Genomic DNA, 13,591 nt, shown 5'->3' with positions numbered 1-13,591 from the left:
ACCGAGCCCCAAAACCGGAGGCCTGAGCTGGATTTCTCCACTCAGTCACTGTAGCCTCATTTGGTCCATGGCAACACAGCTCCTGCCACAAACACGGGCAGTCCTGCCTAGGAACAGACTGCCAGGCAGCCTGAAGTTCCAGTGCCAGAGAAGCCACAAAAATATCATTTTGCATCACAAGACATTAAGCCAGGAAAATCCCTGACTTCTCAGGAAATGAACGTAATGGAATCATCCATTGGCTGTTTTTCTTCTTTAAGCAGAACAACCAACCCCGACAGAGATGCCCCGTACACTGTAATGCAATCAAACACAAATCACACCAAGTCCTGCATGTTCTCCCCAGTTCCATTCTGTTTCCTTCCAGGTACAGCCAATTTATTTTGTGTCACATTCAGCATAAATGCTCTATTTTCCTGACTTGAATTAGGACTAATCCTCTCTGAACAAAACCACCACTGGTGAACCACTGTAATTAGAGAAGGGTGAATTCCCTCAAGTGTCTCCTCTTAGATACTTTCTCTGACAGATTTAATGCCCAATCCCATTTCCATACCCAAGCTGATGGGACACAGGGACATTCTTGTGCTCAGTAACATCTGCAGCCTAAAGATGACGGAAAATTCATAAATCAATATGGATGGATTTCCGACTGGTAAACACCACGTTGTGGAAATCCAAACAGGTAAGAAGAAGTACTGTTCTCAAAAACTAACAGAAAAACGCAGAAATAAGTGATGGGATTACAACTGTATATGGATTGTGAGTACCTGCACTAACAGAACATTTGTGTAGTATGCTGCAGCCTCAGGATGTGTCTCCACTCTGCCTTAACAGAGCCAGCCCTGCATGTGATGCTTTTGCGCTCAGAAATGACACAACCAGGCTACTGAACTCTTTAGACAAAGTGAAACAAATAGGGGAAATCCTCTCAAAATGCAGTTCTTTTGGTAATAACTGTCCAAGCTGAATCCAAAGTCCTTCACAATCTGGAGCAGCAGAGTAAACAATGGGCTATGAATTATTCCCACTCCGTCCATATTCTTTTCCCCACTCTTTCAATATTTGAATTTAAGACCTTAGTCTTGTCCTGATACAGGATGAATCAGTGCTGACAGCAGGTTCAGCACAATGGAAGAAATTCTTTTCCAACAACATTAGTATAAAATACAATGTTCAAGCTGGCAGCTGGATTGGCTCCCTGTTTCTCAGCAGAGAGAGGTGCTTTAGGCACTGGAGAGAGGACAGGGAGGAAGGTGAAAATGAAGGGTGGCCAGTAGGAATTTATGATGCTATACAAGGCACTTCAGCTCCCCACAGACACTGCTCTACCTCGACAGCTGGTGCAAGGCCACAGCTACAAGTGGAGTGTATCTGTTTAACTTCACACTACATCATTTTCTCACCTCTAGCTCACTCCACTTAGCAAAATTCTGCAGTGCAGATTCATAAAAAAGTTTAATTACAAAAAATCCCCCAACCCTACAGCAACAGGCAACTATCATCATTCATTTTCATGTGTGTCATGCTTGAAAAAGCTTTGCATATTTTAAAAAGCTATGGATCAACTAAACCTGTCAAAATCCAATCTCTGTATACTTCAGACTTCTACATTTGAGTAAATCAGCACAGCTTTTATGGGTCCATAAAACTCTGACTCATCTCCTTCAGACTGGTTTTTTTCTTCACCTCAATTTGTTCTCATTACCAGCTGAAGTTAATGAGAAGGCATTAAAGAATGATTTGCAGAGAGATTGGATTTCTGCTTATAGTGGCCACAGAAATCAAGCACTCTTCCTTCTCACCACTAAGTAATTTGTCATTTGATTCGTTACTATTATACCAAAAGTTCTCACCTTCCTCCTGTCCCACAAACACAGACACATTTCTCCTTCATCTCAATAGAATGCCACCTATACCACAATAGAATCAGAGATCTGTTCAGGCTGGAAAAGCCCTCTGAGATCACTCAGTCCACCCACTCCCAGCACTGCCAAGGCCACCATTGCCCCATGGGCCACATCCACACGGCTGTTAGATCCCCCCAGGGATGGGGACTCCAGCACTGCCCTGGGCAGCTGTGCCAGGGCTGGACAGCCCTTTCTGTGAAGGAATTTTCCCAATATCCAACCTGACCCTCCCCAGCCCAGCCTGAAGCCGTTCCCTCTCCTCCTGTCCCAGTTCCCTGCGAGCAAAGCCTGACCTGCCCTGGCCACACCCTCCTGTCAGGTGCAAGAAATGCAGCAGAGCCCACAAACCTCAGAGTACAAGTCGTCATTCCCAACAGCTGTTGGCACAGTCCTTAGAAAAAAGCCCTATTATTTTAATCTAATTTCATACAATTTCATCAGTTTCCTGCACTCCCATAACCTCCCTTGTCCATGGGCACGGCCTGTACAAGCATCGCTGCCACAACCACCTGTAAAAGGTCTACACCGTGCCTACAGTTAGAGCCCAGCCCTTTGATTTTGATCATGCACTTCCACATCCAGATTAAACTCTGAAGGTGATTTTAGTTTTAATTTGTCACATGGTTGATGCAATTTTCTTCTAAGACAGGTTGCACCATCATGGCCAATTGGTAAGCCATGGCTTTAAATTCTTTGATTTCATTAAGTAGAAGGATTTATACTTAAAGAGGGATGTGGTAATGGTGTAAGTGCCCAACAGTGAGCTGAGAAGAGAGGGGAGAGCTTCCAAAGAAAGATTTGTAACAAACCCATCCCATAGTTCCAGACTAAGACAACAATGCCAACAGAAGAGCACCTCAAATCTCAGTAGGCTCATTAAAAATCCGTGTCTGTATTACCACTGTCCTCATTAAAACCCGGCAACTCCAGCACAGGTGCACCCTCCGTGAGCCCAGCGCCACGGCAGGGCTGGCACAGCGAGGCCTGTGCGCGTGGGAGGGCTGAGCTGTGCCCAGCGAAGCCCTGGTACTCACTGGGGGGGTAGGGAACCGCGGTCCGGCCGTCCTTGCCCAGCGGCCGCTCCTCGGAGCCCGCTGCCAGCAGCTTGGAGGAGCGCAGGGCTGGGGACACGGCCTGCAAACCAAACACTGCAGTTAGCACAGACTGGCACCTCTCAGGGGCACGGCACCGCAAAGAGAACGGCTGCTTCTCTGCTCTCCCCCCCACTGCCCCCCAAGGAGTCTGGATTTTTCTCCCTCTTCCAACATTAAAAAGAAAAATATTTGCCTGTCTATATACCCCCTCATAAATTCACGCATACACGTAACTATGTACTTTTGTATTTCTATACACACACAAATTATATTCAAAATTTTATCACAAGCCCTGAGCTTGAAATGCCTGCGACTGCTCTACTTGTTTCCATCTATGGATTACTCCAAGGTAAGAATGGGAATATGACACTGCAAGTAAGCCCAACACATGCAAATGTTAAGACATGAAAAACATTAGGGCTGTCCAGGCCAACTTCAGAGAAAAAAGTAATTTTTTATTTTGACAGAACAGTCCTCTGGTAGATTTGCATATTAACTGTGGCATCTGAAGTGCAGTTTGTGTGGAACCACAGCAAGGAAAGTGGTGCACTTGTAAAGTCCTGCCAAGAAAAAGGCATTAGACTTTTAAACATCCTTATCTACTACTAACAGTCACTTTAGGATCACCTTTTGTGATTATGGCCATATTAGATTATGCTTAAAGATAGCGACTATTCAAATCTTTGCCTTCCCTGGCAGTTTCCCCCTCTCATAACTGATACAAATCTGCATTTCCTTTTGTATTTCCTAACATGCAGCAACTATTTCTCTTCGCACTGAAATAAAGTGCTTGGAAGAATGAAAGGGAACATGCTGTAAGGCTGAATTTATTTTTCTTTGGTCAGGTTCTCAGACAAGGTAAAAGAACTAATCACCAGTTAATAAAACTTGGATCTTTTCCACAACTTTCTAACACAAAATTCTGACAGAAGTCCAGGACACAGAACTAGGTATAATGGATTTATAAAGCAACTGCATGGCTCTCCCTCTGGAAGCTCCTTACAGCCTGTCCATGCAGAACAGATCTCCTGAAGGATCTCTTTCTTTGCCAGCAGTCCTTCCTAGCTAAAATCCAAGCCTGCCTACCTGGAAACCCTCTCTCCCATCTATTAAGGATAATCATTCCCAGCAGGATTCCTGGTTTTTGGCCTAGAGGATACTCAGTCCCACAGAGACTCACCCCAAGCTCATCCTCATCGGAGTTGTCGAAGATGTTGTCGAGGTCGTGCAGGGACGGGGCCAGGTCGGTGACCTGGGTGAGGCTGCCGGAGCCGGCCCTGCCGGCAGCGCCGTCCTGCCGCGGGTCTGGCAGCCAGGGAACGGGAGATAAACGGGGGCACCGTCAGCAACAGGGCAGCACAGGCGGGGACACAGCAGCACCTTTCCCAGCAGCACTGAGCACCTCTGCTGTGCTGGAGCCTTGCAGGCTGTTCAGCAACCACCGAGGGTCAGCCGGGAAACAAGGAAGGAGCTGCTGCTTCTCTAATATGCTGATATATATATATATATATATATATAAAATTGTTTTTATAAGAAAGACAAGGAAAATCAAGTTTTTTCCAGCTTGGGAGCTGTCTGTTGCTCTGACGTTACAGACAAAAGTTCAGATGTGATTTTTCCCTCAAGATGTTATGGCATATGGGTATTTTTGCTTTGCAGACTCAATCTAAGAGCTTTAACTCACCAGTCTTAGGAGCAGAACTGAAAATGGACATGGCATCTTTTCCATCAGGAACTGGTGTGGAATGGCCTGTTGGGGGGATTTCCTTGGTACCAATCACATCTTCTGACTACACAAAAAATTAAAGAGATTTCATGGATATGAATTTAAGCTACGCAAGAACAAATGTTTTCCTACATCCAGCCAAACCTAGGGGTCTGAGTTAAATGTAAGATTTACAGAGGATTCCATGGACATCATTCAGCTCTGATAGCCAGTCCAGGTAATTAACCACCTCAAAATCTCCAGGAAAAAACATGTTTTGAAATGTTTGCTTGCACAGCCAGACATTGAAACGGCTCCTTAAAGGATAAGATCATAAGGAGCATCATGCAGGTGTCAATTAAAAAAAAAAAAATTAAAAATTATATGAAAATATAAATGTAAATATAAATATGTATATGCCTGATTTCGTTCTGTGGAACAGGCTTGTGTCTTCCAGAGAGCTGTACAGCAAATGCTGTGCTACAGGATAAATCCCACAAGAACATTAATGCCAGAGACTCTGGATTTACACCTTACCTTGTTCTTTTTCAAAGGATCTTTCTCAGCCCCAAGTTTGCATTTTTTATTGACAGTGAAGCTGTACTTGATGTCTCCATCTTCGAAGGTGTAAGGATCACTGGCGTCTCCCCAGCCTTCTCCAGGGGGTTGTAGTAGAGGCAAGGGGTCAAGATAGTTCAGGGTCTGCACTGGTTTCTGCTCTTCCAAAATTTTAAACCGTTTATTAGGTTGTGCTAAGAGCCTGAAGTGAAAACAAACAAGCAAAGACTCCATGAAACAAAACCAGCATGATCTGTAGCCATCACATAAACACAGCCCATGGCTCACTCCATCCCCCTTGATCAAGCAGAAATGCTTTTTTCCTCAAATAAAGGATGTATTGGCTACATTTAGTATTAAATACCTTACTGTATTAAGACCTACTTTGGGACAATGAAAGAAGAATCAATTTTGTCGCTATGTAAATGAAAACATTTTCCAGCCTTCCCAGGCTGTATTTTTCAGGCTGAAACCCTTTTCAGCCGAGCAAACTCCATTGTAATTACCAAACCAAATATTCTTTTAACTCAATAACTCTTCCTCAATTAATTTTTGCTTAAACATTTCCATTAACCACTCTCTCTGGTGCATTTTTTAAAATGCATTATCAGAATGTTAGAGTAATTTTTAGGCTAGCATAAAATACAAAAATAGGTCACAAAGAGATTGATCAGTTCTTGTAGTGTCCAACAGAAAGCCAGATATGGAACAGGAAAGCATCTGTAATAGTGTGTTTCTATTTAAGTACCCGGTATTCTCTCCAGCATCTGTGATGGGCAAGTGAAGCCTTGGCCTTTTTCATTTGAAAATGAGAAATTAGAGTTTGGTGATGATTAAAAGCCGCCACCCCCCTGCTCGGTGTGCACTCTCACCTTTTCAGTGCAGTGCTGTCGGGGTTGATCTCCATCCTGCCATCATACCTCTCACACGGCAGCTCCGGCGGCCGGAACTCGGGGTCGTCGCTCGAAGGGACACTGTAGGTCCTCCACATGTCCACGGCCTCGTTGCTCTGAGTTATGCCACAGTACAAGGCTGTCTCACTGACCTCTCCCATCAGAGGTAGCCTCTGTCCCACCAGGACTGTCCTGTCATCTAAGCTGGGCAGTGGCTGCAGCTCCAGCCCGCCGCCGTAGAGTGCTGGGTTCACAGGAACGGAAGGGGGGTCCAGGTTCTCCGCCTCCTGACCTCTGGGCTGGGGGCTCAGGGTGGGAGGCAGAGGGGAAGTGGGGGAATGGGGTGAATCCATAGGATTCATATTAATTTGCTTGCTTGGATTTCTAGCAGGTAGCGAGAGCGTCTTCTCATACTTCCTGGAATTCGGGACTTCCAAAGCGGACTCCATCCCGGCCAGTCCCAGCTTCTGCCCGGATGTGTCCTGCTCCATGCATAGCTCTTCAGTCACCGAGGGCCGATGGTGAAATGGCATCAGGGGCCTTTTTTGCAGTTTCTCTCCCTTGTCCTGCCTCTCGGTGGTTTTGTGCTTTGAGGAGGCAGGAGGGGGCAGTGCCGAGGCCGCCGCTGTCCCCACGCCGAAGCCGGGCTGGGGCAGCGTGGGGGGCCGGCCCGAGGCACCGGCGCAGCGCTGCTTGAACACCTTGTGCCTGGAAAAGGAGCAGAAACCACTCACTGCACGGGCAGGGCAGTTCCCTGAGCCCAGGGGAAAGCCAAACCCAAAGAGCAGCACTGAGAAACCTCCTGGCTGCTCCTGATCTTTTAACAGACGTTTAATTTCTGCCTGATGGAGGAAGTTTGAATAAATATTTTAAAATATTCAATACAAAATAATGCAGTAACATACAATCTTATTACTGGCTTCATATGGCTTTTCTGACTTTGCATCCAGCATCTTTGAGACGGGGAAGCACAGGATTGAACTTCAGCGTCTCAGGTACTGCTAAACAGTATTTTCATCATACTGGTGATGGTTCCCAAGGATGTGACAACAGGGAAATAACCCTGCCCATACGTTTATTGGTCTTTTTTGTTTTTCAGGGGTTTTTTGTTTAGCTGTTTATTTGATTTTATTAAGCTAAACAGAAATTGAAAGATGTGTTTATGCTTAACATTGAAACCTGTTTAAAAATAAACATCATTTCAAAATGAATCACTCCATCCCTATTTTATGAACAACAAAAGGACAACAAAAGCCCATTTCAAAACAAGTAATGTGCTTTTTACTTGAAAAGATAACCTACATGGTCACCAGTGAAGTGGATTAGATTGGAGACACCCAACCCTGTCTAAGGGTGCAAACACGTCTTGTGCTTGCTGCCCCTTTCCCCTGGAAGCACTCGTGCTGTGTGGGGTTATCCCAGCTATCCATAGGGCTTTGCTGTTCCCAGGACACGCTGCAGATTCCCTGCAGCAGCAGATGGTCTGTGGCTGCAATCACCCTAATGTGGAGCTAATGCCCTGGTAACTGGGGATTTGCCTTAAGCATGTTCTTGTAACATTTCATTGCCTTAATTCTCCATCATTCACCGTATTTTAACTGCAGAGAATTATTTCAGACATTCTGTCCCTCACACACCAAGCTGGGTCTGCAGGAGACTGAATTTGATGCTGAGTACCAGACAGCCCTTTGAGACTCCAGTTCTAAGATCATATCTTGACATTTATCCAGTACATGGAATGGGCACAGAAATGACTAAAACAATTTCTATATGAGAGTAGCTGCTCAGGTTCTGCAGCTACACAGAAAGTACTTATTGCTGTTTGAAATCAGGTACTGCCTTCATTTTAAGGATGATGTTTCCATTTCCCAGCTGCTGTGCTCACCAGCTCCAGCTGGTGAGTTATGATGCAGTTATCACTGGAGGGATGAACAGAAAGTGTGAAATTGCAAGTGCAGCTGAACCTATCCATAAAATCAGGCGCCCACTGCCCACTATTGATTCCCCATGCTTTCCAGGCAGAGCTGGACCTCAGTTTTCCACAGGAAACACTTGGTATTCTAACAAAACATTAATCTGTTCCACAGTCTTGAGTATATAAATACAAACGATGTGTATAATCGGGGGGAAACAGCTGCAGAAAGCACCTCTCACTTGGGATAGAGCAGGGAGTCTCCAGGCTGAACATTCCACCCTTGTAGGATGCACAACCCCTTCATCTCTTCCTCTGACTACACAAAGAAGAACTGCATGCTTAAGGAATAACTTCCTTTGGTAAAGATGCTTTTTATCACCCATCTTACAAGTAGATGGTGACCTTGGGAATCAAGAATTTCAGGACAAGCGTTTCACAGGACTATTTCACTGCAAACTGGGGTTTTTTCTAGCCCTGTAACATCTCTCTGATAATTGTAAGAATGGTTCAGCAGAATTGGTGATGATGGTTTGCCTTTCCTGAGTGAGGAGTTCCGGAATTCTAACCACTCACCAAAGATGACAGATAATTTAATAACTTCCTAAAGTGTTTGTGTGAGTGAGCTGTGAATTCTTTCTGATCCAGTGACAGTGGCTGACCAGGCTGCAAAGGTTTAATATTCTCTTGGGTGGGTTTTGTGCCATGGCAGATTGACCAGAGGCACATGAAGTGATTTGTAGGGATGTTTTCCCTCTTCCTCCAAATATCAGGATGCTCACAAGCTTGGGCAGATCCTGCCCTCTTCACCACAAGCCTTAACCACTTAACCAAGGGCTACGGCTGTGAAAAGCTGCAGGATGAGCTCATTGTGAATGGGAACTTCTGGAGTCACCCTGGCCCCAATACCATCATTTTCCCACTTGGATTGACTCCTGCAAGTGACAGTGGGCTGAGATGCAGATTCTTCCCCCAAATGTGACCACAGGTTTGATATTACAATTTCCTTTTGTCTCAGCTAAAGCATAACTCCCTCCTGCAAGTGTACCTCTGTCTGAATTAAACAGGGCTCTCCCAGTATGACAAATGTGTATTCTCTTCAAAGCTCACCTGGAACAAGAACAACTGACTCTTTGGACTGGATCCACAAAATCCCATGAAACGCTATTGTTAGGAACTTCCTCTTCCAAATTTGCAGCTGTAATTTGATTCCTCCTGAAGAAGAGAAAGTTATTTTAGTAATCACCACCTTTTGTAAAACAAAATTTTAAAAATGTACATGCATAAATTCATGTATGTTCCCCTCAGATAAATTCCTTCCTTCTACCTGACCTTTGAAATAGACAGCAGATCCCTGTACTACTCTTTAAATTTACAGTTTGATTTATGTAGGAGGAAGGTCCCAGCTCTGCATCAGATAAGTCTGTCTGGAGTCTGAGCACAAGACACAACGGGAAAGCCATTTAAACTGATTCTGGAAATTAGTCTGACATACCCAATGAGGAAAGTGCATGGAAATAAGGAAGAATAAATATTTCAGGGCTCACCATGATACACTTTAAATCTCCAGTACTAAAGGCCTATGATACTAACATCAATTTATACACCCTTGCCAATTGAAGTTTTAGTCCAACTCATGTAATGCTTTACAAATACTCCCCTTAGAGCCCTAAATATCAAATATATATGATCTGTTCTGCAGTCACCCAGCTTTCAGTGTAGTAGCAACAACTGGAGATAGAAGCTGCCATCACTAAATCTGAGAGCACCTGGCTGAAGCACATCCTATGGATGCACGGCCTCAAGGACTGGCACAATCAGGCTACACAACTGCAAATACAATGGGAAGTGTCAGGAGCTCTCAGCTGAACACAGTGACAAATTTTCTTTGATAATACCACATTTTCCTAGATAATGCTGTTTAGCACCATTAGTTCTGATTACTAGCAAAGGAATCCTGTAAGGAATAACATAAAGCCAAAACTACGACAATTGTAAGTGCATATTTTGTGTTATAAATAAGCAAACCACGAGGACTGCTGCCATACTTGGACTGTGCCCTGTTGAGGATGCATTCCTTCCACACACGGTGAACCATACGGTTGTGAAATTTTGGAGTAATCTTGCTTGATTTCTTTGGACTGTGGACACTGACTGTTCCCTCCTGCACAGCTGGATGGCTGATGCTGCTCTGAGAGCAGCCACTTTCTCCTGCAAGAGAAATGAAGCATCAATGTCAGACCTGTTCTTCATATTCACAGTTGATTTTTTTCCTGGAAGGCTCTTAGCAGGCTGCTGGCTACACAGATGTGCACATTCACTGGGGAATGCTCAGAGCATCCTTACAGAACACATTTCAAAGCAACGCTTCCTTCGAGGTAACAAAGGTGGCACTGGGTTGTACCACAGACACAGGCAATGGAGTTGTGCACGTACTGCACCTCAGGTGATGTGACGGACTCTGTATATTATACATAGCTATCTGCATAAATAAAAATATACTCCCTAATAAATGGAGGTACTTTAGATAGCCCCTATAGCCTTGGATTGAATCACTAAGAAATAGTGCAGACAGAGCTTTTTCACAATTATCCTGGACGTTAAACTTGAATTTATATAGTCTTTGGTGAGTTGCTTTAAAGACAAAGTTTATTATAATATAATAAAAGCATCTATTAAGAAAACTAATAGTTTACGCACACCATTTCAAAGCAAGGATCAGTTCTTCATACTTAGTATTAAATCTCACTGAGGAGATGAATGGATCACTGATGCTTTCCTACAGACACGGACTGGGAGAGCTGGGGGTGCTCACCTGGAGAGGAGAAGGCTCCAGGGAGAGCTCAGAGCCCCTTCCAGGGCCCAAAGGGGCTCCAGGAGAGCTGCAGAGGGACTGGGGACAAGGCATGGAGGGACAGGACACAGGGAATGGCTTCCCACTGCCAGAGGGCAGGGCTGGATGGGATCTTGGAAGGAATTGTTCCCTGGGAGGGTGGGCAGGCCCTGGCACAGGGTGCCCAGAGCAGCTGGGGCTGCCCCTGGATCCCTGGCAGTGTCCAAGGCCAGGCTGGACAGGGCTTGGAGCAGCCTGGGATAGTGAAAGGTATCCCTGCCTATGGCAGGGGGTGAAATGGGATGAGTTTTAAGGTCCCTTCCAACCCAAATCACTCTGGGATTCTGTGCCATTTCTTTATAATATGCTTGAGTTGAAATACCAGAATCAAAACTGGCTTCGATGAGATTTTCCAGTTGAGATCTACATCACTACAGAAATTTCCATCTTATCACCAGTAGATAACACTATTAACACAGCGTATGATATTCTCAGTACATATTTTCTGTACGGTTATCAAAGAGATAACAAATGAAGATATTCAACATGTTTGAGAGCCTGAAAACTCTCTGCACTCCATTCCTTCCAGTGATGCAGAAGCCTTTACCCACTACTGTACGAGCAGAAGCTTCTCTTCCTGCCCCACAATGTGTTTGTGTTCAGCTGAACTGAACTCCATCCTGCCAAGCCCGAGCTGCAGCAGCAGAGGGAGCTTTGGGTCCGTGTGGCCTGGGCACGGAGTCCCTGCTCTGGGCTGGGGATGGAACAGCAAGGAGGGATGTGCTGCATTTTCACAAGGTCACACCAGGGTACAGAACACTTCGTCCTCCTGCCTGACGCAATCCAAGCAGCCTCAAGTGTGAGGTGCTGAAGGGACTCTGCTGCACACCACTGCAGCTAACAGGGACTCCTGCTGCTTGCCACCAGGTGACCTGCAAAACACAACTTCTGAAATGGTGCACGAGCTGCCTAACCCTGCATCTTCTTTCATTCTTCATGGTATGTATTTCTTTCTCCAGCTGGATCTTCCCTGCCTATCTTTCTGTGAAGTCAAACCCCAAAATCCCTGGGCATGCTGAGGCTTGTGCCTCTAACCGTGTATTTCACTGGCGTTCCAAGGTTCTCTGGCAGTGGGAACTTGACAGATGATCAAAAAAACAGGTCAGAACTTCAGAACTGGCAAACGTGCCCTCCTTTGGAGAAGGGGAGAAGGAATGTGTGTATACAGACAAATATCACGTGCACACAGAGGCATCACATGCATCAACAGCAGGAGGAAAACAAGGATAAGTCTGATGGGAAGGGAAGGACAAGAGGCATGAGAGGATAACCAAGGAGCTACCAGGGCTTTCAAGTTACATTGGGGTGCATTAATTGTTGCTTTCTATAATTATGCAATATTTTTATACTATACAGCAATTGACAGTGTGAGCCAGAACTGCACAGCAGGCAAAACCACTTTGTTCTCACCCACTAATTTTTATCCATGAACATCCCTGACACAGTCCTGGAGCACACATAGATACCTGTGTCAGGTAATGGTACAATGAGTGGAGGACACAGCAGCCCCTCACCAGAGGCTACCACACATCCCCTGTGGTCCAGACTGGTTCCACTGGTGAAGCCGTTCCCCAGTTCCAGCAAGAATTTGTTTTGTTACATACTTTAGACACAATCATGGAAAATATGATTAAAAGAGAACTGAAGAGATCATCTAGTTCAGTCCTTGCTTTAAAGCTGGATCAACATATTTAACTAATCTGTGTCTTAAAAACAACCTTACGAAACGCCCCCCACCAAACCCATCACCCTTCTGCTAATGGAACTTCTGTAGCTTCCCAACAGCAAATTTACTCCAACATTTCATTATCCTTCCTCAGTGCAAGTTTTTCCTCCTGTTTAACCTAGTTTTGCTTTGCTCCAGTTTAGATACATTACATACTGGTTGCAGAGAAAAGCCCATTCTTGTCCTTCAAATTCTACTTCTTTAGAATAAACCACCTCAATTCTGTCCCTCTTTTCCTGGAGGTCCTGTTTGCAAAATCCAGGATCACTTCCACTATCCTTTCCTGGACTCCAGCCAGTTTTCAATAGTATTGGGCAGAACCAAAGTGTTATTCCCGTGCCTCACACTAATCCAGTTTATGGATTCCATTAGTGATTCTGGACTGCATGGCATGTTTTCCCAATCCATTTCTCCAGTTTTTCGAGGTCTTTTAAAATGGTTTTGATAAAAAAGAATCCTTTCATTGTTTGCTGGAGAGGCAGCCCTCTAATACAAATTCATACTGCCCTCAAACAATAGCAGAGATCAAACAGAAGCCGTGACTGCCAGATTGGACAACATGAACACTTTTATATAAATGATAGTTTATAAATATTCAAAAATAGAATCCCCCTTGTGATACTGTACAAGTTTAACAGGGTTCTGAAAAATTTAAAAAAACAACAGCACATTAAAATATGCATCAATACTTGAACAGAGATTGTTATTTAAATGTTGATTGTCTTGCTTCAGTTAGTTATTAATTGGCTTTTTGCTTATTTTAACTCTCAGTTCCTTTGAAAAACACAACTCCAAGTGAATTCACATCTCACATTCTGACTTATTAGCAGTAAATACTAAATACTTTGATTGTCTTCATCTATAGGCTCTAATCACAGACAAATGGATCCAGACAAGTTT

The 13,591-nt window shown here is 44.5% G+C and overlaps 1 protein-coding gene across 2 annotated transcripts in view; it reads right to left on the bottom strand.

Annotated features, from left to right (window-relative positions):
• MED13L (mediator complex subunit 13L) overlaps positions 1-13,591 on the bottom strand; it is a 333,660-nt gene that overhangs the window by 30,558 nt on the left and 289,511 nt on the right. For both annotated transcript variants that reach the window (XM_032128437.1, XM_032128438.1), the window contains 7 exons: positions 10,121-10,283; positions 9,183-9,287; positions 6,140-6,868; positions 5,247-5,469; positions 4,689-4,794; positions 4,185-4,309; positions 2,945-3,044 (listed from right to left, as the gene is read on the bottom strand). In XM_032128437.1, the coding sequence (XP_031984328.1) occupies positions 2,945-3,044; positions 4,185-4,309; positions 4,689-4,794; positions 5,247-5,469; positions 6,140-6,868; positions 9,183-9,287; positions 10,121-10,283 (1,551 nt within the window). The remainder of the gene's footprint in view (positions 1-2,944; positions 3,045-4,184; positions 4,310-4,688; positions 4,795-5,246; positions 5,470-6,139; positions 6,869-9,182; positions 9,288-10,120; positions 10,284-13,591) is intronic.

The sequence above is a fragment of the Corvus moneduloides genome, chromosome 18 (genome assembly GCF_009650955.1).
Source record: "Corvus moneduloides isolate bCorMon1 chromosome 18, bCorMon1.pri, whole genome shotgun sequence".
In the NCBI taxonomy this organism is placed as follows: domain Eukaryota; kingdom Metazoa; phylum Chordata; class Aves; order Passeriformes; family Corvidae; genus Corvus; species Corvus moneduloides.
The sequence above is the reverse complement of the archived record's forward strand: the minus strand, read 5'-3'. Positions and strand labels throughout refer to the sequence as shown.